Source organism: Maylandia zebra, linkage group LG14 (assembly GCF_041146795.1).
Source record: "Maylandia zebra isolate NMK-2024a linkage group LG14, Mzebra_GT3a, whole genome shotgun sequence".
NCBI classification, from domain to species: domain Eukaryota; kingdom Metazoa; phylum Chordata; class Actinopteri; order Cichliformes; family Cichlidae; genus Maylandia; species Maylandia zebra.
The window spans coordinates 2,280,268-2,308,233 of NC_135180.1; the positions used below are offsets into that span (position 1 = coordinate 2,280,268).

At 42.4% G+C, this 27,966-nt stretch overlaps 2 protein-coding genes across 7 annotated transcripts in view; one reads left to right on the plus strand and one right to left on the minus strand.

Moving 5' to 3' along the window:
• Window positions 1-9,606, minus strand: part of usp32 (ubiquitin specific peptidase 32) — a 65,260-nt gene extending 55,654 nt beyond the window's left edge. Inside the window, exon 1 of one of the 6 annotated variants that reach the window (XM_023152386.3) lies at window positions 9,245-9,606. In XM_023152386.3, coding sequence (XP_023008154.1) covers window positions 9,245-9,302 — 58 coding nt within the window. In that variant the 5' untranslated portion in view covers window positions 9,303-9,606. The remainder of the gene's footprint in view (window positions 1-9,244) is intronic. The other 5 variants (XM_023152387.3, XM_014407712.4, XM_023152388.3 and 2 more) reach the window with 5 other exon arrangements.
• Window positions 9,607-16,209: 6,603 nt separating this feature from the next.
• Window positions 16,210-26,487, plus strand: LOC112435908 (amyloid protein-binding protein 2-like). The gene is made up of 10 exons (XM_024804940.2): window positions 16,210-17,328; window positions 19,510-19,678; window positions 19,768-19,857; window positions 19,962-20,029; window positions 20,109-20,214; window positions 20,300-20,424; window positions 20,814-20,899; window positions 21,277-21,467; window positions 22,232-22,397; window positions 22,707-26,487. Exons 1-10 carry the CDS (start codon window positions 17,180-17,182, stop codon window positions 22,967-22,969), a joined length of 1,413 nt encoding a protein of 470 aa, XP_024660708.1. The 5' UTR covers window positions 16,210-17,179; the 3' UTR covers window positions 22,970-26,487.
• Window positions 26,488-27,966: the final 1,479 nt, after the last annotated feature.

The window sequence follows — 27,966 nt, forward strand, 5'->3', positions numbered from 1 at the left end:
CACAGGCTGCAGGCAGCCAATCACACATGGGGATCAACACAGAGCACAAAGCTGCAGGAAGAGAGACTAAAGCCCCCTTGTGTGTCATGAGAGGTAGCAGCTAACTGTATTCATGACACAAGCAGCAGAAAACGATCCGTACAACCACTGCACACAGAAACCTGGCTGTCCTCCACATCTCTGATTAACCACAAAACAAACAAACAAACAACAACAAAAAAAAACAGCAAATAAATCTTTGAAGTTGTTTTTTAATGTGAAGGATGATAAGAATCAGATTCATGAATTCATTTTGTTACATGATTCGTTATTCAGTTCAGATTCTGAGCTCCTCTCTGAGTCTGAGCTGTAGACTTCAGACATAAAGAGCTTATCCCAACAGAGCTTTTTGACTCATTTTATAAAGAAAACCGATGAAAGATTTGGAAAACGAACAGGAAAAAAGCAGACACTTCACACTGGCTTTGCACTGCCTCGACTCGAAAGAAAAAGTGAACCAAACACTGGTGACGCAGATCAACCGTTAACTCGAGTTCAAAGGTCAGTTCAAAAGCAACGAAGTAGAACAAATCAGGGTAAGTACTAGTTTTCCTTTCATGTTTCGCCCTCCCTCCCTTCTTCACACGTACAAGCATGAATTCAGGGTCCAACGCCTCTTTGTGGCCTATCAATAATCTGTATTACCAACCAATAAATTGACCTTGTGCAGCCAGAGAGCAGCAGTAACAGCACTCAGCACACTCTATTCAGCTGCAGCAGCTGCACATAAACTGAGGTCATGAAATTTCAAACCACATTGATGCAGTTTATTAAAAGACACGTGAGAAAACTGAATGACATCAGTCCATGACCGATGCATAAAAAAATGTTGTATTTTTATTATGACTACGAATCAAGTGAAACATATTTCTAATTACCTTCCATAACTCATTACAGTCTGTAATATAAATACATCCAACGTCAAAGCATCAACAGCCCAGCCAGTTAACCATTAACCTACCAGGACAGGATTTAATGAGGCTGTAGAAAAGCAATTAGTCCCCTCCCACCTCTCCATGCAAGAATGCAGATTAAGGTACAAACAGATAGATGGCTACAGACGTTTTGGCTTATTGTTCAGATTTGGGCCTGTGGAAATGTTCACAGCCTATAGTGGGACTTGCTGCCGTAACGTACACACATCTAATATTATGGCGATGATGACCAGGCACCTTAAAGTCACATGAATCGTGAAGATGTGGCGGCCTTCATCTCACACATATTAGCAAGTGCAAGCATAACAAATACCCTGGAGGTCCTAGGAGAGCTCCACAATCTCCATGGTGACAGATGTGGAGGTGGTTCACCAGAGGTAGCAGAGCACAGCTGGCTGAGGAGCCCATTTAGTCCTCATGAGTTTGGAGTCTGATGTTAAATATTCATCAAGTTAAATCATTTCTGTTTAAAACAGTAACTGCATTGATGAAGATATTACACCTGTTCTGAGGAGCAGATCTCCAACAGCTCGTTAATATTGAATGTCTGGATTTGTGTCTGGCACTGAATTTAGATTTGCTTGCACTGGTCATCTTCTACAACGTTAGTCTCTTGAAATGAGCTTTTTAATGCACACAGCCACCGAACCAGAGACCAGCTTCTTTCAACGGGAATAATAAATGAAGGGCAGGCTCTTTCCCTCCTGTAGCATCTGCTTCACTTATTGTTTTTAAAGCTACGAGTTCTAAATTATAGTCCTGTCGTTACTGGTTCTTCAGGCTTCCAAGCAGATTTTACAAGATTGTCTTCAATAACCACCCCATGCACCTGACGAGGGAAAAAAGCTGTCTACTCTGTAGACAACAAGCCTGCCACTTTGAGGAAAACACGTCTGAAATAGTCGTGGCTAGCAAGCCCGAGCTTGTAAAATAAGTTTGGGGGACTCTCACCAGTAAAATAACTGCAGAAGGCACCGTTCTTCTGTATGGATATGAACAAAGACTGCAAAAAACTAAAAATGAATGCTAAACAGAGTCCATGTATGACTCCAATCACATAAAACCATCCGAATGTATCAGAAACATTTTTTTAAAAATGAGGGCACGTCTGAGAAAGTTTCTATGATTTCTTAATTCTTTGTTTTTAGTGTCACACACTGGTTAAACAATGAGCACTGTCACCTGACTGCGAGGAGGCTCCCTGCGCCTCTGTGGGACTCCTCCAGGTACTCTGGCTAACTGGTGACTGTAAACTGGCCATTTACAAACAGGGCCTTAATAACTGATTCTACTGATACTGATGTTTACTGGGAAATTAAACTCAGTCCATCAAATACCTTGTCAGTACCACAGGAAGATCAGCATGGTGGTAACAGCAAACCTGGTCAGACACTGACCCTCTCACCCAGCTGAGCATGGACATTTTAAAGCTAACAGAAGAAAGCTCTAGAACCAAAGCTGCCCCCGAGCCAGCAGCCTCACTGAGACCAGAGGACCAAAGCAGTTACAAGGAAGGAAAAAGGGTTCATGTCCTGGTGATGTCATAAACATACTGAAATATTATTTTATTATCTAATATTCGTTTGTTGTTTTTAATGTAAATCTGTTATTTTGCTTGGTGAGGCAGAATATGCCACCAGATAAAGGTGCACGTACAGCAACTCATTTTCAGTTAATTATTTGCACCTCCTTTAAGTTCAATTTATTAAAGCGCTTAAAGTGAGAGAATATCCTGTGACTCAGTGCAGTCAGGTGGAACTACACAGTTTCATAAACAAGTAAATGACACTGTGCATTGAAGGACAGTTGAATTTTGCATGTACATGCTGTCAGTTACAGTTCTTATAAGAGAATCAGCAAAATGAATAAATCACAAATCAGAGTCAGACACCAAAACTGCAACAAGGATGTCTCTACTTTTTGAAACTATCTTTTTACTGCGACTGATGAATCAAACTCTACTTTAGATCAAGCTTCAAAATAACTGTTTCATTGGTTCAATGCCTTAATGCTTTCTTGGTATAAACCTTTGATGATTTACGTTTGTGAAAACCATTTCTCACACATCACCGTTCTTTTGATTTTCCTGTATATTGCGCTCATTTCATCTTTGCCTTGATGACACCTTCTGTGTTTGTTTCACGTTCAACGTGCGTCACTTTTACATAACTTAAGGGCTCCGCTAAATACAGAACGAAGAATCTGTAAACCAAGCGAAGACGAGTTTGAGTCAAATAAAATAAAACATTGTTCTCCTGGAACTCCTGATCTAACGTGATGATTGGCACTGCCAGAGAGCAGAAAACTGTTGTAATAAGACGCGCTAATGGGAAAGTAAACAAAGAAAGGCCTCATTATGGAGAACACTTTGTGTATTGTAATGCTGTGATGCAATCCGGGTATTCTTAGACACTGAGTGGCATTAAATGCAATGGCTACCATTCGATTCACACAAAACAATGGGTGTGATTTCTACGAGTGCCCCAAACACACTTTTCAGCCACTCACAGTCTCAGGCTGTCTAAAGACTGCGTCTGTAACACCCGACACAAGTCACTGCATCCTTAGCTTGTCTTTGGCTCTCCCATACTGTCCACACAGACACTTTCACAGCAGGTTTCCACTATATGGCCACCTCGCTAAATCATCATGGCAGTAGAGGAGCAGCCAGAACCTCCTGCTGTGACTTGATGTTTTCTGTCCTATAAAATAAGCTGAGCCTGGTCGGCCGCTGCTGCTGTCGAGACTGGAAGCCTCCACCATGGCTTCTGAAGCAGCAAATCCTGAACTCACATGTGCCTCGGTGCCCTGTTTAGTCTGGGCAAAGCATCAACAGAAACACCTAGAGGCGCAAACATACATGCAGCTCTGTTCTTGAAGAGCTCATTTCACCTGTGGACATGATGTCACGCAACCAGCACGAGGCTGCTGTGTTGTGGGGTCGGCAAGAGGAAAAACCACATAAAACAGGAAAATCATTTTTACTCTCAGGGTCTATTTTGTGCTGTCGGAGAGGGAAAAAAGGTGAACAACAAAAACAACAAATGGGTTTTACATAATAAGACTATTACAGATTCTTCTGAGTTTAGAGCAATTACTCTAAAAAAAGCAAACAAACTGTACAATACAGCCAAGGAAGGAAAAGAAACACCTACAGAGGCTGAACGGGCTCATGGATGGTTAACTATACCATTCATGTCAGATGGAAACAGGATCATTAAGAGTCAGAAATAAGCAAAGAATAAATAAGAAGTGCAACTGAAAAAAAGCTAGTCTTCCAATTAATTTCTATAAAACGGAAATAAAATGTGGACCACAATCGATGAATGTCCAGAGGCATGAAACCTTATTGGCAATGACAACATGAGGTTTCAAAATTTTACATGAACAAAAATTCTACAAGCAGATATGCATCCACCTACAATGCAGCCATGACAGGAGCAGAACAAGTTTCCAGTGGTGAAGGACAGGACAGTAACTTTGGACCGACACTCGGTTTTTATTCATAGAGGTGGAGGGATTTCTCTCCTTAAGTCCTAATGGGACTTACTGGGGAGCCTCTGGTCATTTGTAATAATTTTGGAAGTAGTCTGTGTCTCACAGTACTGCCCGAGTTCGCCGTCTCCATAATTTGTTAAATATCCCAGTGCAAAGAAATGGTCTTCCATACTTATCCACACACAGAAGCGATGCAGCCCAACATGCTGCCTCTCAGATATTTGCTCCAATGGTAGCATTCGCTGTCATCTTGTGTCTAACGTCCGTCCCACTCACAGCCCTGCTCATCATTATTCGGTTTGCTGCACTGTTGCACATTCAGCAGTTTTGTGAATACCTTTGGTTATGTTTAAATCCCCTCTGTTTTATGAAAAGCGATGAGTGAAATCTTTATTATTTATCATTGTTCAGCATGATGTTTCACTAGCTGAACATGAAAAATACGTTTCAGTGATTCAAAGGGGCGTTCAGATGTGACTTGTGAATTCTGTACTTGATTTTGAAATGATAGAATACCGTCACACCCCGGCTCGGCACCTTCAACATGTACTTTTGGTGTAAAAACAAAAGAATGCCCTTGTTGTGTGCCTTTCCTAAAACTAGAAGGCTTAAGATCCCTGTATGTGGTGTAAACTTACAGTAACCACATGCAGGAAGTCTAGGACCAAAAACTAAGCAACCTCCAACTCAAGGAGGCTGTTTAACAGCTGATAAACTTCTTATCTTTGCTCAACAATGAAAAATAAATACTTGCTGTGAAGCATATACCACGTGGTCGTAGAAAGCTCCATCACACTGGATTTCCACAATATTAAACTGCATCCTGGAATAACCTGACATTTACAACTTTGCTCAAAATATAGAGATTGTTGTATAGACTGTTGCACTGCTATCTAGTCACGTTTCCATAGCAAACACCATACTGGAGGTTTCTACGACAGCAGAATACAAATTTACATCCCCATGCAAAGCAGCGCTGCATTAACTCAGCTGATAAGGCCTGCTGACGTAGAGTGAGTGTGAGGCTGTGTGTCACAGTGACCGCTGTTGTTGTTGCATCGCTGAACTACATAGTGGTCAACCACAAAGGTACAAATAACCCGTGAAGGTGTTCCAGAAAAGTGCCAGGAAAGATTACTAAGAAGAACCGGTCTCACTGAGAACACAAGGAACCACAACAACAGGTAAACACGTCAACCCAACTCTTTGACAGCTCCATCAAAATCATGAACAATTATTCTGGACAGCAAGAAAGACATCCAGATGAAGCTCCACATTTTTAAAGCCACGTATTGTTGCTCGGTTAAAAACGTCTTCCTCAAGGCCAGTTCATCAACAACAGGGCTACCTGTGACAACTGAGATCAGCCTCTCACCACCATGACTGGAAGGGTCCATATCATCTGCTCCCTCTTGAATTTGACTGACAAGAAGGAACGCCAACAAGCACATCGCCGTTAAACTCGGCCAAACACGAGCATCACTGTGAAAAAGGAAAGTGGCACAATAGTTGTGCTTTCTTCATCACAGAACGTCCAAAAATCAACTACGACTCTATGAAGTGTGCAGGTCTGAACACTATACTTGTGTTCAGCGCTCCACTTCCTATTATTCCCACTGCAAAGAAACTGACTGCGATTCAGTGGCAGGAGTAGCAGAGGGTGAAAATGACTGAATGAAGTTGCATTTCTAAAAAAGTGTTGGTTTTCACAAATACAGTATCGATAATATTAAATCACCTCATTGCATCCTGTAAAACATTCTGCTATGTAATCTATTCAGGTTTAGGATATGAAGGAACTCTTTGATGTGAACTGTTTCCAAATGACGACTAAAACAGATGTTAGAAGTGTTGTTAAATCATACGAGAGATTTCCATGTTTGTAGAAGGAGCAGGTGCCCGTGGTGGTTGAAGGTCATGCTATCAAGAAGCTGTTGTTGGTTGCTCTAATGCATGAAATCAAAAATGCATCACAGTGGTGCCGTGAAATCCCCAAAACTCACAGAGAGGAACTTTAATACAACGAATCTGTTGCTTTGATTCTATCAAAACTGTATCTCTAACACGAAGAAAAAGCTTTACTGTATGAAATTTACACAGAGCTCTGTTCATTCTGGACTGAGTGGGAGGGGTTTTTGGTTTTTTAGAATTTAAGTTCATTTGCTTGTCATCTCTGGGCAAGCTGACCAATCAGAGCAGCCTGGAGTTAGTGGGCTGGGGAGTGTAAAAAAGACAGGAGTATAAAAGAAAAACAGAATGTAACCAAATGTAATCCCCAAAATCTGAGCCTGTAAGTGTACCCGGGCTCCTCAACCACAGTCTCTATAAGCACATATGATACACGATGATGAGTGCCCACCTCTGGCCCTGGACGGAAAGCTTTGTGAACATTGTCTGCTGCAGTATGCACAATCAGCTGCTAAATGGAAGCATCACTTCCCTGCTGTAAAGTGCCATTCAAAGTGAGATTACTTTAAAAACGAACCTTATTACTCAAGAGAGAATCACACCCATCATCCTTGATAGTTTTACAAATGCAGTTAAATGTTCGTTCAGGTCACGTTACTGTTCTGTCAGCTCTGTTCCTCACGGACAACGACGATGGTAATGATAACAGCAGATTCAAGCATGTGGAGCCGTTCAGTGTGGAATAAACACCATCGCTAGACCTGACCTGAAGTTAGCTGTCACTGCAGCAAGCCACTCACCAAATGTTTGGACTTGAGCCTCGAACCTTCTCTCAAACAAATTAACGCTCCACTCTCCCACATGAGTAAATGTTCAATTGTACTGTGAGTCAACAGAAAAAGGGAAGATGACTTTTACCTCTAAAATCTTAACACTCTCAGATGTGTGTCTCTTGAACCCCTTATTACGGTACATGTTTATATATTAGATTTCCCACATTTCTAAGATTTGAGTTTATTCTATTTCAGAAAAGTGACGATGAGGAGGAACACGCACTTTTTGGTCAGATCTAATGTTTCAGGCACAATTATCCCTCGAGAAACTACCACGCACAAATCAGGCTTGAATGAATAAATGGTGGTGAGGAGTGATCGGAGGATAACACAACAAAGGTGAATCTTTCTGACTGTAAGCCCATTACGCTGCTGATGTCCTGGCAGAATAGGCTCTCGTGAAAACTGAACTCATAATTGCGGCAGTCAAGCCTGCTGTAGCAATTAGAAATGGTGTCATGTGACTGCTTTGATAAGACTGGACGACTAGATAATCCCACCCTGTGTGTATGGTCACATATGATCGTCAGAGTGTAACTGGCAATCTGTTTGAGGCATATTTAAGCCGCAGTATTACAAAGACTGAAGTCACGCTACCCGAAAATCTAAACTGTGCTAAGGCAACATAATAACATTAATAATAATAAAGATGTCCGGTCAAACTTCCCTGCGGAAGCCTGGTAAAGATATGACACAGTAATAGATGTGTAACAGGCTCTCGTGGCTGGAATCCGGACTGACAAAGTTCAGCTGTTGCCAACCCAGGGAGTAAAGTGCAACAAGAAAGCCATCAGGGATAAGATCTCTGTGTGTTTGCAGATAAATGTTCACCCATATCTTACATAAGTGCCGCTATGCTTACACTGTATCCATTGCTTCACCTGTGCGTACTTAAACTAACCTGACAACAAAATGCTTCCAGTAAAGCCCATACGAGCTGAAATACATCATGACGCTGCATTAGATTACAGGCCTGTCAACGCTTGTTTGTTTACCAGAGACCAGCCAATGGCTTCCCCAGTGTTAAAAAGCCCACCTGATCATTTTTAAGAGACTGACTGCAGCGGCAGCTATTTAAAGCACAACTGGTTGTTGTTCCGCTCCAACTACACGGCTAGCTGGTGGACGCTAGGCTCCGCAGAACCTGACAGCTCACTAGCAACAACAGTAACGATTAAGCAGCACATGGCTCGGTTTGAAAACCGGGAGACGAGGGCTGCAACAAACAGTCTGGAGGCATTCCCCACTGACAACTTAGGTGAAAGCCAGCTAACTGTCTAGCTACTAGACAAGCAAGCTAGTGGTAGCAGCACAGACATAAACGTTAGTCAGCTGCAGTTAGCTTGATACAGAGGCAACCTGTGATGCCATCCAAAAATATATATAAATGAAAAATATATTCAAGCACGGATTCGAGATTTCTTTCACAACTGTTTCTCCAAATACTGTCCGCGCAGCCCATCCCTCCTCGCTAGCCAGCACTAGCTCCCACAGCAATTAGCTGGACAGGACGTCAAACCAAGCGTAGTTCAACAACCTGCCAATTTAACTAGACCTTGCACTTAAATAAAGACACGCGCTTCATAAAAATACTTCAGGATTATCTCTATGCTATAAGGAATAATAATTAAATTCGGCGCGGTCAGATTTTACACAGCGACTGTTTAACTACGTTATTTTTCAAGATTTCATTATCCACATACGCTTTCCGCTGCAACCCAGCGTTGTCTCTTACGAGGGCAAACGACTGCGGAAAATACATGCTCAGCTAGTGATTAACTAAACATCAGAAAAAATAAGGAAGCTTTTCGACAAATTTTAATGCCGAAATGAATACTGGGCACAACAATTCCATCGAGGCCGTGCGTTTACTTTATACCCGGCGTCTACTTCGTATAACAGGTGAACCCAGTTAAAGCGTTACACTTTAACGGGTGGTCAGGACGTTCTCTTTTCCATATGGCTAGCCCAAAAGCAGACAGCTAACCTAGCGCAACGACAGATTTCTACTTCCCACGATTTTTGGCTTACCTCTCTTAACGGCCTCGTCATATGACAGGAATCCTATCCTCGACTCCTTGGCCCCCATGCTCCCCTCATTTCATTGCAGTGTGAGGAAATAAACGTTACGAGCTGAGTTGGACAGGGGTGTTTGTCGCCTTATCCGTTTATTGTGAAATGGGCTCCTGGCGGTATGTGTATGTGGTGAACGGGTGAATGTTTTTCAGCGACGCCTCCATTCTGTCACATGATCTGACTCTACAGGTCAGTTGATCTGCGAGTTCTAATACGAGTGAACGCAACCCGAATCACATACAGGGGTGGGGGGTTTCGACTTCAGACGGGGTTTTCAGTCTTATCCGGGAAAATGCAAAACAGCACTTTTACTTAGTATGCGAAGTCATACCAAGCTGTCAGTGTGCGACGAGTGCAGCCACAGTTCAAACCAGTGATAACAGCCCCACCGTGTGGTGGTGCTGCTGAATAACGCTAGCTGACTCTCCCCACAGCGACCCCCGAAGGTACGTTCAGTCAGACGATACTGGTGGCACATAGCAGATGAAAGTTTGCAATATATAGTGTCTAATAGTGATGGGCAGATGAAGCCTCATGAAGCACTGAAGCTTTTCATCCAATTGGTTCACCTCAACGCGAAGCTTCTTGAAGCTTCATTTGCTCTAGCAGAACACCTACTGGACGTAAAAATATTAGTTGGCATGAATTTGAAGAGTGTGGCATTTTGCACACAGCCTGTAAATGTCAACAACAAAAGGAGTGTGTAAAACATCTATATTGTAGTGATGGCAGTATACTGTGTATATTTATGCTGGCAGTATGGAAAATGATTATTTGCGGCAAAGTTTGAACCGCTTCCTGAACCAGTCACGTGGTACAGCCGGGCAGCGAGGCTTCGGACGTCATCATTTTCAGCTCCTCCCATAAATGAAGCAAGCCTCGATACGCGCTTCGCGGAAACGCCTCCTCCATTACTCGACACACGCTTCGAAGCCTCGATACAGAACGTCACATCACTAGTGTCTAACGCGTATATGGCGTTTGTTGCATTTCAGTGAATGTGGGAAGTAGTCCACTTATGTCAGTCGTTGTGAGTTCAGAATTTTTACACCAAAGTCGTAAATACTTATTTAAAGTTTGTCATAATGCTTGCAGAGGCGGATCTAGAAGGGTGGCATGGGGTGGCAAGTGTCACCCTAAAATGATCTCTTGCCACCCCAAGTGCCACCCTAGTTTTACATATGACAGTGTTGTTTATTAAAATAAGATAGTATTAACACTTTAAGTGCAGTTACAGTTAACAGTGAATATAAATTCTAAAACTGAATATATTGCATAGTGTTACCCCCCTCCACCATTAACAAATGGTTCAACCCACAGAGCAGACCTCTTGTTTTCAGTAGTAGTCAAGAACGGCCAATTATACCCTGGACCACAGAGGGTTACATTTGAAAACGGTTTAAAAACAAACAAACATCCCCATTCTAAAATGTCATGTGACAATCTGATTCATAAAGAGTGATGATGTCACAAGGACATGTGATGATGTCACAAGGACATGCCTTTGATCCTTTGAAGTTTTTCTATAAATAGGGGTCAGGAGCAGCAAGTTTTAGTCAGTTTGTTCGCAGCCTTCAAACGTTCGACCAGAGATACATTTGAAAGTATTTGTAAACCTCTTCAGAGTCACTGTGCACAGGATTAAAAATGGATCCACGAGAACACCAACAAGGAATAAACAATTTTGCTGCCTCTCCTTCGAGGTCTGGCCGGCCACTCACTGCAAGAGGTAAGCCTGATATGACACGATCCATTGGTGCCTCATCAGTCCAAAGGACATTACAGGAAAACTCCGACCTACATGCAAAAATTAAACAAATTGAAGAAGAGAAGCTTCAACTGGAGGAGAAGTGCAGACAATTGGAAGCACGAAATCAAGAGCTGGAAAAACAACAGCAACGCCAGCCTTGCACAAAAATTATTAGTGAGGCCTGGGAAGTAATGTTTGGTGAAGCACGAGAGAAGATTTTGGTCCTGATGAAGGAAAACAAGACAAAGAGTGCTGAATTAAAAGAAACGTCTGCCCAGCTTCAACGCGCGAATGCTACTATTGGGGAGATGCAAAGGGATCTCCAAAACATGGAGCAAAAGAATCAGGCGCTCCAAGGAACGCTTGATGAAGCTATGGAACAAACTGCACAAATCCTCGGACAGAAAAAGGAAGGGGTCACACAAATGCAGGACCAACTCAAAGGCATAAAGAAAAAATACGAAGTGCTGAAAGTCAGGCTGGATGAAACAGAGTGCAAAAATAAAGAGCTTCTTCAAGAGAAAGAGCAACAGGAAGAAGAAAAAAAACGTATTCTCCAGGACTTGGAGAGAAGAAATGAGCAGTTAGAAAAGATGCACGAGGAAAAACAACAGCAAAATACAGACAACCGCAATCTATTAAAAGAAATGGAGCAAAGATGCCAGAAACTTGAGAAGGAAGTTGAAGAAACAACCGATCAGCTGAGAACCCTCATCCTAGAGAAAAAAGTGGTCGTGGAAAAGCTCATGGAAAAGAAGAAAAAACGTTTCCGCTTCTTCTGGAGGAGGGACACTCCTGCTTTTTCTACTTTTTCTATTTTTTCTACTGCAGATGTCACCTCGTCTCCCTCCACCTCTGTTCCATCTTAATTTTCACCTCTCCTCTCCCCTTCTCTCCTAACACTTCTTCCCTCTCTCCTTCATCTTTTTTCACCCCAACCAGTCCCGGCAGTTGACTGCCCCTCGTGAGCCTGGTTCTGCCGGAAGTTTCTGCCCGTTTAAAGGCAGTTTTTCTTCCCCACTGTCGCCTAGTGCTTGCTCAGAGGGGATTGTTGGGGTTTTCTCTTTTCTTTTTTTTCCCTTCTTATTACCGTTTTCCTTTATTTACCGATTTGTTTTGTTTACTTTTCTTTTACGTTGTTTCTTTATTTACTTGTTTAACTTTTTTTCAACTTATGTAATAAACTAATAAACCAATTGAATTTATCCTCTGCGTATTTTACATCTAATCTTTAAAGAATATTTCCAAAACATTTTCAAACATCACGATCTGTCTTTTGTTTGCTTGTTAAAACCCCGTAAATGGTGAAGTAAAAACCCTGTGATATGGTTTAAAACATCAAAATAGACTAAACAACTAGTCTAAAACCAAGAGACACTTAAATATTAAGTTAAACCTCTGGGGTCGCCGGACACGTCGGCGCGTCAAAATCACATGACCAATTTACTGCTTTACTGGCCGAATATAGTTGGTGAGAAACACTCAGTTGTGTTACATTGCTGTGTGTTTGTATAACGAGTCACTTAACTGGTGCTGTGAACATAAAGCAGCTTGTTGCCTGCTGGAGCATTTCGGTGTGTTGGGAAGCTGCTGAAGCAGAATGACCACACTTGAAAAATGTGTAGAAATTGTGAGCTGGCCTTAAGTGTATCAAGTACTGTGTGAGTCTCAGTTTGTCATGTCTCTGTGTTTTTCAGGATACATCAGGATTGGCTGGTGTTTGCTGCATGGGCTGCTTACCAGTAGTGTTTCTCCCTCTTTACTCACTGCGTGTATCTCTTGATGGTAATGCACCCTCTGCTTAGCTCGCTGGATCTGTGAGCACAACTTTTGAATGACTTTGCTGAAAATAACTTGAATAATTTCTGCATTTCTCCTAAGCAGGTATATGCAGTTGATCATACATGTACCATATGTGAAGAGGGGCATTTCAAGACTATTTAAAATACTTTTTTTTAGGTCTTACTGACCACATAAGGCACTTTAGACTCAAAGTTACCTTTAACCATACAGCGCTTTATTCTGTAAACTTCAAGCACTTTATCTGCCTCAGTTTAATAATAAATTAACCCACAATGCTTCACATACTCTGGACTATTTAAAAGGATCCTTCTATGGCCTCTGACAGTGGACTCATGTCTGTGCTTGTCCTGCTAGACCTTAGTGCAGCGTTCGATACTGTCGACCATAATATCCTATTAGAGCGATTAGAACATGCTGTAGGTATTACAGGTACTGCACTGCAGTGGTTTGTATCATATCTATCTAATAGACTCCAGTTTGTGCATGTAAATGGAGAGTCCTCTTCACACACTGAGGTTAATTATGGAGTTCCACAGGGTTCAGTGCTAGGACCAATTCTGTTTACATTATACATGCTTCCCTTAGGCAGCATCATTAGAAGACATAGCATACATTTACACTGCTATGCAGATGACACCCAGCTCTATCTGTCCATGAAGCCAGATAACACACACCAATGAGTTAAACTGCAGGAATGTCTTAAAGACATAAAGACCTGGATGGCCGCTAACTTTCTGCTTCTTAATTCAGATCAAACTGAGGTTATTGTACTCGGCCCTGAAGAGCCTAGAAATATGGTATCTAAGCAGATTCTTACTCTGGATGGCATTACCTTGGCCTCCAGTAACGCTGTGAGGAACCTTGGAGTCATTTTTGACCAGGACATGTCCTTCAACGCACATATTAAACAAATATGTCAGACTGCTTTCTTCCATTTGTGCAACATCTCTAAAGTTAGAAATATCCTGTCTCAGAGTGACGCTGAAAAACTAGTTCATGCATTTATTACTTCCAGGCTGGACGACTGTAATTCATTATTATCAGGAAGTCCTAAAAACTCCCTGAAAAGCCTTCAGCTGATCCAAAATGCTGCAGCAAGAGTCCTGACAGGGACTAGAAAGAGAGAGCAGATTTCTCCTGTTTTGGCTTCCTGTTAAATCCAGAATTCAAAATCCTGCTCCTCACATACAAGGTCTTAAACAATCAGGCCTGATTTGTCCTCCTTCTTTTCTCACAGAGCATGGAAGCTCCTATTTTAATCCTAAAACTGTACTAAGAGACTTTGCTAAGTTTTCCTTTAATTTGTCACCCATCCGTAAACCCTGAACAGATCTTTATAAATAACTGAAGAAACAGATTTTTGTCGATTTTGCACAGATAATGTAACAACGTAACTGTGCAGGTAGTGCTGAAATAACCAAAGAAGGAAGGGAGTAACGTAGAAATGAATTAGCTACAGTGAGTTATATATGATAGTATAAATGGTCTGTTTGAATATAATGTTGACAGTGATGTGTGACTAATGTAAACGTTCAGGAAATAAGTGTAGCACTTTATAACAATGCTGCACTATTAAGCATTATTAAGGTATTAGTAAGGTGCTGGTCTTTGTGAGTCCATGTTTTGTCCTGATGTACATTGCGGGTGAATTCAGGGTCCTGGTGATGATGTTTTGACACCAGCTTTTTATCTATAAGCAATAATATATTATGGCGGAGTCCATTAAGCTTTGATGAAGTTTTTATCACTTGTGTTTTCCATATGACAAGTAAAAACTGTCTGCATGGGCTGCTTGAATATGAGCTTCACACTGTTCTTAGTGCAGATAAGAACTGTTTAATCCCATCTAAGCCCCACTGTTCTCTGTGCAGCAGTGGACGGCTGGCTGGCAAGGAGGCTGGGCCTGACCTCCAGGTTTGCAGCATGGCTGGATGTAGCTGTCGATAACCTGGGCAGAGGCATGCTGTGGAGTCTGCTGCTTAAGGTCTTACGTTTGAAGCACATCATCACACATGCACAAGGCGATGAAAACGAGGCTGTACTTAAATACCAGCAAAAAATGTTGTGCAGAAGTCAGGAAAGACTTGAGATGAGGTATTGGTGACTAAAGCCGTAATCAACCTGCTGAGGAGGTGTTCGGGGCAGCCTCTGCACAGAGGAAATGGAACAAGGAGGCTTGGTGGTGGGATGAGGAAGTATTCAAAAGTAAAGTGGAATAAGCAGCGAGGTATATTTGAACATACACAATAGTTTATTTTTAGCTTACAAACATCTGAGCATAAAGTGCTGACGAGGAACCCTGGTGTAAACATTAAAATGAAAGTCAGTACAATGTGCAGATTGCAGAAATATACATAAACAAAATCAGTGGCTTTACCACACTCAGTTTTTCGACATCTGTGAACTACTAGACAGTCATTCAATTAAAAAATAATATTAAATAAATAAAACTAATAAATAAAAAATACACACATCTTACTGATCTCTGCAGTCAGTAACATTACACATAAAGTGCAAACATAATAGCAATCGTATAAACACACACACAAACACGCCTTTAAAGTTTAAAGGCGTGAAATTGGACGGTCTAGTTCTGATTAGCGTCACCGCTGTCTCGGTGGAGTTTAATAAACTCGGCCGTCTGCTTCTTGCTATCTAAAATATAACCAGACACTGGTGTAAATTCTCGACTGTCTCATACTTCTGTTTAATAAGTTTTCTGTTTGACGTTTAGTCAGCTGTGTGAAAACCAAGGAGGAACCCACCCGGGGGATTAATAAAGTTTTATTTTATCTAATCTAATAACTTTAATCTCAGCCAAACCGATTTACTCACGAACAAACAAAACACTGAAAAAAGCCCAACAATAACATTTTTAGGTTGTCTAAGTGACTTATATATTACGTTTAACCCGAGCAGCGAAACTCCGCGGTGATCTGAAAATGATGTGCCGGGAGTTGTGCCGTTCTCGGCCGCATCAGTAACCCTCGAGCTCCCGGCTAGCTGTCGAGCTGGTGGGTAGCAGACGCCTCTGAAAACGTCGAAGCACTTTTGCAAATATGGGATATCTTGATAAACCGAGCAGATATTTGATGTTTACACAGCTACTTTCTCGCCTGAAAATATGTTAAAAGTTTATTTTGTGACCCAGAAAGATTAGTATGAGTAATTTTAAAACTTAGTAGCGGCCGCCATTGCTGGAAACTGGAGTTTGGCTGGGCCGCGCTATGAATTCTGGGATATGGTAGTAATTTGGACAGCCTTCGGCGCGTCGCTGTGACGTAATCGGTCCACAAATGCGGCCTCAGGAGGATGCAGCCCATGAATTTGGACATGTCCAGAGTATAATTGCAGCCTTTGCGGTTAGAAAATTGCACTTGATCATGTCGCGATATTATCGCAAATGCGATATATCGTTCAGCCCTATTGTCATGTCATTGAGAGAATTTAATATTTGAGCAGAGTTCTAGCTCCCATAGATCTCTGAAACATTAGTCAGTGAATTCCAGATACTCCCCATCTTAACTCATTATGTGTATAAAGCACACCTGTCTGCAGAATCAGTTTCTTTCCAGTTTCTCCACCAAAGAACAAAAGTCTTCCCACATGACATTAACCCAAAACATACCAACAAGGTAACAAAGGAGAGGATAAGAAGAAGCTTGGCATTCCTATATGAAATTTGTGGAGTGAGCCGAAGCCTCAAGTTGCTAAGCAACAGCCAGGTTTTAGAGTTTCTGTAAAGAGCAATGGGCCAAAATCCCTACAAGAAACATCTTACTGCTGTGCTTCCCAACAAGGGTTTCTCCACCAAAATACTAAATATTTATTTCACTTAGAAACTGATTTGCATGTCATTAACTTTTACATAATGTGTGTTTCTGGATTTTGGGTTGATATTCTCTGTGCCTTAAAACTTTAGAGCAGGGGTGTCAAACTCAAATACAGAGTGGGCCAAAATTCAAAATGGAACAAAGTTGCAGGCTAACATTAATATTTATTGAAAAAAAAATCTTCCTCCAGATGTAAGAATGAATCTTTTCTTATGGACTCAAATAGGTTTTGCTGGAAAACTGAATATGGAACAAGCAAAGTATTAGTATTATACAGCTAATATATATATTAGCTGTATAATACCAGTAGGCCAGCTCTAATAATAATTTGGTATGGCTTCGCAGGCCAAATGTAATTAGGCTGCGGGCCAAATTTGGCCCACGGGCCAGAGTTTGACACCTATGCTCTAGAGATTTCTTTCTAAGTGACCAAACTTCCAGTCAAAGTTTGGTTTTCTTAAGACCCTTGTGCTATGACCAGCAGACACCATAGTTGTTAGGCAGATGACTGTCATGTTTCTGTTTGTAGGTGGCTTCTTGTCTGATGCGGGCTGGTATGGAGATGCAGAGAAAGTGTTTCTGTCGTGCCTGCAGCTGTGCACGCTCCACAGTGAGGTCCTCCACTGCTACCGGGCTGTGGAATGCTGTGTCAGGTCAGTGTCAAAGAGCTGCTTTTATTCACCAGGGAACTCTGTGTCCTATAGTTACAATACCATAATTGTTAGATGTGCCAGATATGATAGAATAGAATAGAATAGAATAGCCTTTATTGTCATTGTACAGAGTACAACGAAATTGGAGTGCCACTCCCTTGGTGCAAGTTTCAATAATAAATATAAATGTAAAATATAAAAAGTACAAAAAAAACAATCGTAAGTACTCAAACAATAGTATGTACAATGTATACAGGATAGCAGCATTAATATGATGACAGTATGAATAGCAGCATAATATAATGACAGTGACGGTATGGAATAGGTTCAATTGTTTTTGTGCTTATTTACTACGGTGATAGCTCTGGGAAAGAAGCTATCCCTGAATCTGTTTGTCCTGGTTTTATGTGACCTGTACCGTCGGCCTGACGGTAATAGTTCAAACAGTTGGTTGCTGGGGTGAGAGTGGTCCTTGATGATATTGCCAGCTCTGCTGAGGTACCGAGAGTTTGCAGTGACCTCCAGGCTGGGCAGAGAGCAGCCAGTGATCTTCTGGGCTGTGTTGATGACCCTCTGCAGTACTTTCCTGTCCGCAGCTGAGCACCCTGCATACCATGTTGTTATGCCGTACGTTAGGATGCTCTCTATGGTGGCTCTGTAAAATGTCACCAGCAGCCTCTCCTCCAGGTTGTTCCTCCTGAGCACTCTCAGAAAGTGGAGACGCTGCTGGGCCTTTTTTTTACCACCGCTGTAGTATTTGCAGTCCAGGAGAGGTCATCAGATATCTGCACGCCCAGAAACCTCATGGAGTGTACCCTCTCCACACAGCTCCCGTGAATGTAAAGTGGGGCCGGGTCTGCTCTGCCCTTCCTGAAGTCCAAGATAAGTTCTTTAGTTTTCGTGGTGTTCAGTTGGAGGTTGTTAACTGAACACCACTCAGTCAGTCTGTTGACCTCATCTCTGTAGTCCGACTCTGTAGTCCGATGATGTTACACAACATGTGTTTTCTCCCAGAACACTTAGGCGTCTGACAGCACAGCTTGAAATGTTAGTTGTGAATAAAAGCCACTGAGTGATTCATATGAAGAGCTGTTAAACAGTCTGTCTTTACATTTTTTTGATTCTTATCAGATGAAAACGGATAAAACACAGAAACTGTATCTCATCACAGACGGTTAAGCTTTCCTTCTGAGTGGAAGTAGCAGCTATCTGTCATGGAGTAACAACACTGTAACTGTTATAAACTAAAACAGCAAGATTGTTAGAAGTACCATGGGCCCATATTTAAGGCCTTGTATATAAATGAATCCTAGCAGATGGTATTAATGAATAAACTGAACACTGTAGAGCTAAGAAAAAGCTGCAAAAATGTTTGATCCAGATGTTTCTGTAGCATATTTGGTCCTGACGGGTGTGTTGACCGGGCACAAACATGTAAGCTGTGGTACAGTTTTATATGAGCTCTGCTGTCTCTGTAGTGTGTAACCGAGTGGGTGTGATGGGTTGTCCGTGATGGAGAGCAGTTTGTTCAGTGACCGCCTGTCCCTTGCTGCCCAATGACGATTCCAGATTAGTTTGTTGATCCTGCTACATGTCTACCAGCATCCCGAGAAACTAGAGACTGTTCATCCGCCTGTTGTACACAGCATCACTGTTGGGTTCTCCAGTTTAGTGTCCAGTCATTTAAGTGAACTATGGAAGTCAGCAACCATCTCTTTGTCCTGGGGACGTTCAGGAAGGGGAGATTTTTGTTGGACCATCCCACAAAACGTCTCACCAGTACCTGTACTCTGACTCCTGCCCACCCAACCACTGCAGTGTCGTTAGAGAGCATCTGCATGTGGCTCGATTCCCTGTTACACTGGAAATCTATAGTGTAGAAAATCAACAGGACTGTCCTGTGTGGTGCCCCAGTAGCACTAACACCACATTAAAGATGGGCTTCACCATCCATACAAACTGAGGAATCCAGGAGACGGTAGCAGTGGTGACAGCCAGCCTGAGCTTCTCTCATACATGCACACACACATGTTGCAAATTGCGGAAAACTGAATCCAGTTATTTTCAGGGAAACCAGTGCAGCAGTTTCCTTCCACAGCTTTTGTTGTTTTTAAATTGACAGTTATGCAGTAATACAGCAGATAAGACTGAGACTGAAGCGTCCCTGTCTTCTCTCTTCAGGCTGCTTCATGTCCGTAATGGAAACTGCAAGTACCACCTTGGGGAGGAGACCTTCAAGCTTGCTCAGTCTTACATGGACAAACTAGCCAAACATGGCCACCAGGCCAACAAGGCAGCGCTGTACGGCGAGCTCTGTGCCTTGCTCTTTGCCAAAAGCCACTATGACGAGGTGTGTAGGTTTGACCACTGAGGTGCTTTACAGTTTTGATACTGAGACAACTGAAAGTCCTTTCTGTCTGCAATGACCTTGTCTCTCAGGCGTACAGGTGGTGTATAGAGGCTATGAAGGAAATTACTCCAGGGCTGCCTGTCAAAGTAGTGGTTGATGTCCTTCGCCAGGCCTCCAAGGTAACACTCACACATGTATTTATCGCTCAGATCAGTCTTTGTCTGAATTTTTACACTAGTCTTCCAGACACATGTGTAAACTGTGGATTGTCTCTTCCCTGCAGGCCTGCGTGGTGAAAAGAGAGTTCAGAAAAGCAGAGCAGCTGATCAAACATGCAGTGTTTCTAGCAAGGTAACCCGCTGGGTGTAATGAAGACTCGACAGGGTACTTTCTAACATCGCAGTTTCTGACTGAAAATATTGTCTTACAGAGAACATTTTGGACACAAGCATCCCAAGTACTCCGACACGCTGCTAGATTATGGATTTTACTTATTAAATGTGGACAACATATGCCAATCGGTTGCTATTTACCAGGTACGTAGAGCGATGTGCTACAGGAGTATGCTCTTGTTTTCAGTGATGTTATTTAATTCAATCTTGTCTGATGTACAAATCCCAGACAGCGCTGGATATCCGACAATCGGTCTTTGGGGGGAAGAACATCCATGTTGCCACAGCCCATGAAGACCTAGCCTACTCCTCATATGTGCACCAGTACAGCTCTGGGAAATTTGACAATGCTCTGTGAGTGCATCTTCTAAACTCGGCTAATTACATTCCTCATGAGCTGCCTTGTAAATGTAGTCCAACACCCAAAGTCAGACTCTGGTATTTGGGTAATGTGTATGCAGCTGCACATATCAAATGTTTAACTGTACACACGGGCAGACGTAAAGATGACTGGAGATGCCTGTTGTTTGTGTAATTAATCATGTGATGCTCCTCGTGTATACAAAGGCTGTGAGTCAGCATTGCCTAATGGTGAGACCTTTGATCCACTTTTGGACCGTATGAGCTGCAAAACAACTTTGTTCAATGGAAACACTTGATATTCTTGGAAGTGTTTGTCCCCAATATGTAGAGTTTCCAGCCAAGTCTGAGTTACACGACTGAGTGCTGTGTTTGTCCCTCAGATTCCATGCAGAACGTGCCATAGACATCATAACTCACATTCTGCCTGAGGACCATCTTCTGCTGGCCTCCTCTAAGAGAGTCAAAGGTAAGGCAGGCAAAGTGGAGAGTAGTATTATGCTCGTGTGTGTGACTGGCTGCTTGTAATAAAGTACCTTGAAAGAACAATTTAAAACTGGTTCTTTGCTAAGTTGTCTATTCGTAGGTCAAACTTTTGTGGTTTGACAGATTAAAAAAACATTCAGCAAGTGAGTGAAAAAGCAGCCGATGTCCAAACAAACAGTTTGAAAGAGCTTCAGGACGCCTGGAGAATTATTGATTAAGACCAGTTTACATGGAGTCTGAATCCTTTAAAACATAAGAAGTTAGGGATAGCTCAAGACTTTTGCACAGTGCTGTATCTGTTTGAAGCTGTGCATTATGTCTTATAGACTCTATCCGCGTTTGCTTGTTTTTCCCCAACAGCCCTGATTCTGGAAGAAATTGCCATCGACTGTCACAATAAAGAGACAGAAGAGCGCCTCCTGCAGGAGGCTCACGACCTGCACCTCTCCTCGCTGCAGCTGGCCAAGAAGGCTTTCGGAGAGTTCAACGTACAGACAGCCAAACACTATGGCAACCTCGGACGACTCTACCAGTCCATGAGGAAGTTTAAGGTGAGGAGGACATGTGTGGTTTGTAATATTTGACACAATAATTAAAATTAAGGGGCATAAACCATCCCAGCGTGTGCCAGTTGTGCTGCCTTGTGATAAAAATAATCTCAGTGTAAGAAAAGGTCAACGGCAGAGAACAGCTATTCCACATTCACCTCATCTTGATTAAGAGATGAGTGTTTGTGTGAGAGTGAGTCACATTGTGCTTTTACAAGCACAAACCACTGTTTGTGGGAGACTGAATGGTTTTTGCTATTTAAAGCCAGAAATGATGAGATGTGAAATATTGTCATTGCAGTTGGCTGGGATTACACAAATATCAGAGTGGTGCACATTTATAAAGAGTGTGCACCAGTCTTAGATGCTGTCTTTGGCCTATAAAAAGCCAGAGTGGAGGTTAAAAGTAATCCTGCAGAAGTTCTAGTCTGCAGCTGAAATGACTTTGGGCAAGTATCTAATATCCTGCTGTTAATGAGAGACTGACTTGGGACTACACGTTATTCCTTTTAGTCCATTGGAAATGGACTGGAAAACAATTTAAGTGTGAAAGGCCATAGCTTGCTTTCAGAGTGTAATGTGACAACTTTACTTTGACCCAGTTACAACACTTACAGGCACTGAACCACTTTTTGTTTTCAGTGGAAACGTAGCTGGATGTTTGATTTATGGGAAAGGCCATGGAAACCAAATAAATATTGCCTTTGAGTTTTGTCTTTGTTTGTGATTCATATCTCTTTGTCTTGCACACGTATTTGTGTAACCAGGAGGCAGAGGAGATGCACATCAAAGCCATCCAGATTAAGGAGCAGCTACTGGGCCACGAAGACTATGAGGTGGCTCTGTCTGTGGGTCACCTGGCCTCCCTCTACAACTATGACATGAACCAGTACGAGGATGCAGAGAGGCTCTATCTGCGCTCCATCGCTATCGGTCAGTAAGAGCAGAACAAGTTCACGTCCATGTTTTTTAGTGTCACAGTAAATGAGGCCCAAGGCCTGGGTCCTGATGTTGCTTCGTCACAGAACATGTTGTACTGAGATGCATCATACTCAACCTACTTCTCAGTTAATTGCCAAGTTTTGCTGTTATTGTTATGTAATCATTTATGTAGAGCTGACATTAATCAGTCCAACACCTGACGTTACTTCGCTACAATGGAAGAGGGTAACATTATCAAAAACGGGGCTCGAGTCAGAGAGACTGAATGAAACATGGTCTGTGATGTTTCTGTCTTCACAGGTAAAAAGCTGTTTGGCGAGGGTTACAGTGGGCTGGAGTACGACTACCGAGGCCTGATCAAACTCTACAACTCAGTGGGAAACTACGAGAAGGTGTTTGAATACCACAACGTACTGTCCAACTGGAACCGGCTGAGGGACCGGCAGTTTGCAGTGGCGGATGCCCTGGAGGACGTCAACACTACACCCCAGCAGACCCAGGAGGTGGTACAAGCTTTCCTATTGGCCCAGAGCCTAGGCCCCACCCGCCCCTGTCTCGGCTGATTGGTTGACCGAATGAGAAGGAGAAGAGAGGAGGGAAAAGAGACAAGTGGGTGGGTTTTAGCCTGGTGTGGACATGATTTGAGCCCAAAATGTGATGCTTCAGTTTCACACGGATTAGTAACACAGCAAATTCAAACATCACTGGCAGCTTGGTTGACTTTGTATGCTGCCAGTACACACACACAGACATACACACGTTTTCATGGAATAAAAAAAATAAATAGAGAAGACACTTATCAAACCTCATCAACACACTCTCACCATCAAGATGCAGTCACTGCGTTTCTCCAACAGAAAGAGGACACATGCCCGAGACTGGGGACTCGAAAAGAAACGTCAGACGTCCTATAAGGATGACGCACGACCTCCTCGCCTCTCATCTCACTCGCCTTTTTCTTCCTGGACAGCAGTTTTGCTTTTGTACCGTACCAGTGTAGCTCAGATCTCCGGGAGCGAACCCGTGTTCTCAAGAGCTGCACGACAGCATCTGTGGAATACCTGCACATCCATCAGCATCACTTGGCAGATCACAGCTGGAAATAGTTGGATATTTTTGACACTTGTACAGTTAAAGAAAATACAGATTGTACTCTTGAGTTTTATTTGAAGGCTTTTTGTTGTTGTTTTTTTCTTTGCAATTAACTGAACGCGAACCCTCAAAGTTGCGTGGAGGAGAATGTGATAACACCAGGTGTGGTTTTTACACACAACAGGTTTTCACAGGTCTTTTTTTCCAGCTTAGTACTGACATAGCATCATTAAAATGCCAATAATTTATATGCAAACATATGTTTATGTAGCCCTTTGTTTAAGTTTTCTTACTGAATGAGAAATGGCTCAACACTATGATAACAAGGGACACGGATGGGAGGGCAAAGAGGAAGCTGCTACATGTGCAAAGGCTCCGCAGCCTCGCTTTGTTCATCTTGAGGCTGTATGTGTGAGTGAGTGAGTGGAACACAACTCTCGGTGCCCAAGTGCTCCACCGATGACTACCAGCCTTACACCAGCTTGCAGTTATCTGTCTGTAGACGGACCCATATTTTGAAGTGCTAAATAAACTATTATATCCTTAACGGCGCTACAGTGGGGACCAATATTGTGTGCTTGTGTGCGTGTTTGCATAGCAGCCTGATTATTGTGCATGTGGCCTCTCTGCTTCACACCCTCCTGTCAGAAAATCCCATTAAAGTTCCTGATATGTTTTTCTGTTACTGGCCCATCGTTCAGAGTCTCGCTGTCCAGAATCTCATCTGTTGCTTTATTTAAAAGCTCAGCTTCGGCTGGTTTTCAGTTTTACTCGACATCTTAGCTCTATAACAGGGGTGGGGGAACTCCAGGCCTCAAGGACTGGCGTCCTGCAGGTTTTACATGTGCTTGATCCAACACAGCTGGTTTAAATGGCTAAATTAAAAAGGTTTCCAGAGGCCTGACAATGAACTAATCATTGGATTCAGGTGTGTTGACCCAGGGTCATATCTAAAGCCTGCAGGACACCAGCTCTACAGCTGCCATGTTGGTATTTTAAAGCTAACTTAGGCTCTCTAGTGGACAAAGTATGCAACGGCCATTACATACTTTGTGCCGAAAGGGCTTTAAAGGAACATGTTCTTATTTTTAGACTGTAATATTGTATCTTTTCATTATTCTCAGTTCTAAATAATCCTTATTGACCTTATCCTGAGCCTTGGGGCAGCCACTCAAGTCAGTGTCTATCTGAAAACAGCTCTTTTAGTGCCTCTGTCTCTCTTAAAGCCAGCTCTCTTCTGCCTGTCACACACAAATAGTTTGAACAGCAGGTGTGTAGCCAGAGCTGTGTGCGTGACTTAACCATGTTAATGGGTTTGGCTCACTGACATGAGAAAACAGAACATTTGAACACCTAGTTGGTCCATTTGAAACCTGTTTGGATTTTGTTCTGTATATTTGGAGTAAGCTACAGTGCTGCGACAAAGTATTTGCCTCCTGATTTCTTCATTTCATGCATGTTTGTCACACTGCAGTGATTAAGATCATCAGACAACATTTAAAATGAGATAACATACGTTTTTAATTGATTTGTGATTTTTGGTGAGGGACAAAAGAACCTACCTGGCCCTGTTTGAAAAAGGAAAAAAACAAAAACAGCTTTTCATAAAAAGAACATCACAGTAAGAGCATGTGGAGGGAGTGGGAGTGGAAGTGGGCTGCTTGGATGATTAAGGATCTGGATGGAAAAAGGAATTCTGCTCTCGACGTACAGCTCGAGCGTGCTCGGGTTACGCAGCAGAACAACACAATCCCAAATATACCAGCAAGTCCATGACCTTAACAGGTTGTTCATGGCCAACACCCCACCAGTGCTCCTCCATACTCGACCAGTTTTTAGACTTTAGGCCAGGTAGGTTTGGATAACTTTTTACCCTTAATCCTAATTTTGAGCTTATTCTGGTTATGTCTGTGTAACATTAACAGTTGTATGATGACCTGAAAGTGAGACAAAAATGCAAAAAACAATGTATATATCAAGAACGGGGCAAGCTCTTGTTCACAGCACTGTTTATGTACCTGTGATCCTGTAAAGCCTTCCACTGCAGATGCTTTCAGTCTAATATTTAGTCCACAGTTTGGGAATCACCAGCTTCTCTGGATGGGATTTTTTCGTTAGTGCAATTCTAACATTACACATGGACCCTTGTTTCACTAAAGCAGTCTGTCAATATAAGAGGTGAAGGAGAAATGAGCGCTTAAAGAGACGCTGCGTAACAGTGGCGTGAAGAAAGGCATGGACGCATGCTGTAGCAGATGAAGGATGAGATTTTGCACAGTCGAGGCTGAACACAGGCTGTGGAGATTCTGTGCAACGTTACTGAGAATGTGATGCCATGGATGAATAGTCCGCTGTTAATTTAGTATTTAGTTTGTTTTGAAAAGAACGAATGAAGAAAACGAGCTTTGCCTTGCTGTTGCTTCAGTGCTGTCAATGTCTCCCTCTGTAACAGTGATGTGAGGGGCTGTAGCTGAGGAGGAGGTCCAGCTCTCAGCTAAACACTCAGTGCTTTGGCTTAAATAGACCCCCCACCCCTCCACCTCTGAGTAGATTTCTTATCTACAGACTTTACTTGTAAACAGGTGCATACAAAGAGAAGGATCATGAATATTTCTTTGTCTTAAAAAGTGAATCATGGAGAAACTTTGCATGATTTGACGTGTGTGCTGTGAGGGCTACGTCTGCATCTTCTCCAGAGGATTACAAAACAGGTCTCGGCAGCAGTTTCTAATCCAGCTTCGGCTGAGGTGCAAGTTCCTTTTTCCTGCTTGGCCAAGATGATCTGCTGATGTCTGAAAGGGAATAGTGTAGTTCAAGTGGTGGTGTCGGGGGTGGGGGGCGCAGGACAAAGTTCAAATTGAAGCTGCGATGTCTCCAACAGCCCGCTTCTCTCTTCAGAGTTCAAAGGAGACGTGTGGGATGTGTTCACTGTTGTCCTGTTACTGCTTCACTGTTAGCTTCAAAAACATTAAAACATCGTTGACCATCACAGTTTCCCTCTTTGCTGTCCGTCAGCTGTACACATCTGGACTTCACCATCCCAGCAAACAACAGGACACTTTTACACTGATGAGATGAAATATTCAGTTTATTTGATTTCAGTCCTTCAAGTTTTCTTCCTTTAAATCTGGCTTTAAGTATAGGTGAGTTATAGTGCATAATACAGCGAGTGGAAAGGAACTTCAGACTTTACTTGGAAATTGCCATTTTTGGCAATTGCCACTACATTTCACTGTGAAACTTTTACTCCTTTTATAGACTAGCCTTACAGCTTCCATCACTGACATTTTACACACAAGACAGATTTTAAAGGGTTAGGATTGCTGCTATACAAATCATAATCTTTTTTTTTTTACATATATTTGATCGTGCTGGAATTAAAAGTACACCCTGCAGAGCACATAAAAGAGGCAAACGAGGTAAAGTGTGCATAGTAGCAGGCACAGGCGGACGATCTTCCTGCGAGCATGCAGAGGTGGGATGCCCAGGATTTGTAAAGTGTTCACTCTGCAAAGTGCTTCTATTGCCGGGCATAAATGAGGGTCGTTAGATCAGGTAGCGAGGCAGCAGAGAAAGCCACAAGGTGTCTTTGGATCAAGAAGGCAGATCTGTTGACGACTGCGGCTGTGAGTCTGATTAATCCAGGTGAGAGAGGGTGTCTGATGTTGAGAGGTTTAAAACCTGTGATGACCTCATGTTACATCACTGATGATGCATCCCAGCACACTAGTCTGTCATGCAGACCTCAACCAGGCACCGCTCATCACCCGAACACCACCATCACTACAGCGAAGCACGGTGGGGGCAGGATTACACTGTAGGGATGTTCCCTCTAATTTTTCATGTGTCTGAGCGAACACACAAACTCCCTGAGTGGTCTCTTGGACCACTGTGAGCAACAGCAGACGTGTGCACTGTGGTCACGCCAGCATCCAATCCACCCAGGTTACATGGTTTATTAAAGTAATCAAATTACAGCATTTATGTTAGACTACTTTTAATTAACTGCTTTAGCCCACTTACAATGATTTTTTTTTTTTTAAGAAATCTTGTTCATGACCTGTGCAGCATGTTAAAACTATTGGAAGTAAAAATAACTTAAACTCCAATTTTGAAAACACAACTTTCTAAAAAAGAAATTTATGAAGCTCTGACTCATATCATGAGTATGAGTCTGTGGTCTGGGAGAGAGTCTGTAACTCTGTCTGCAAAATACAGTAAATAATGACCAATGCTGGGCAGTTAATTATATAGTTACTTCTTCAAAAAGGTAACTGAGTTATGCAAACAACAACATTTTTTGCAGCTGTTTACCTAAAAATGCAGCCAAGGCGTTTTTTTTTAAATAAACATTTCAAGCTATTTACAGAACACAAATTATTTGTGCCACTGCAAAAAATAATTCCTGTCCACTATGAGATGAAGGAGAACAACAGCCTGATACCTGCAGGCCTGACAGCAGCAGACG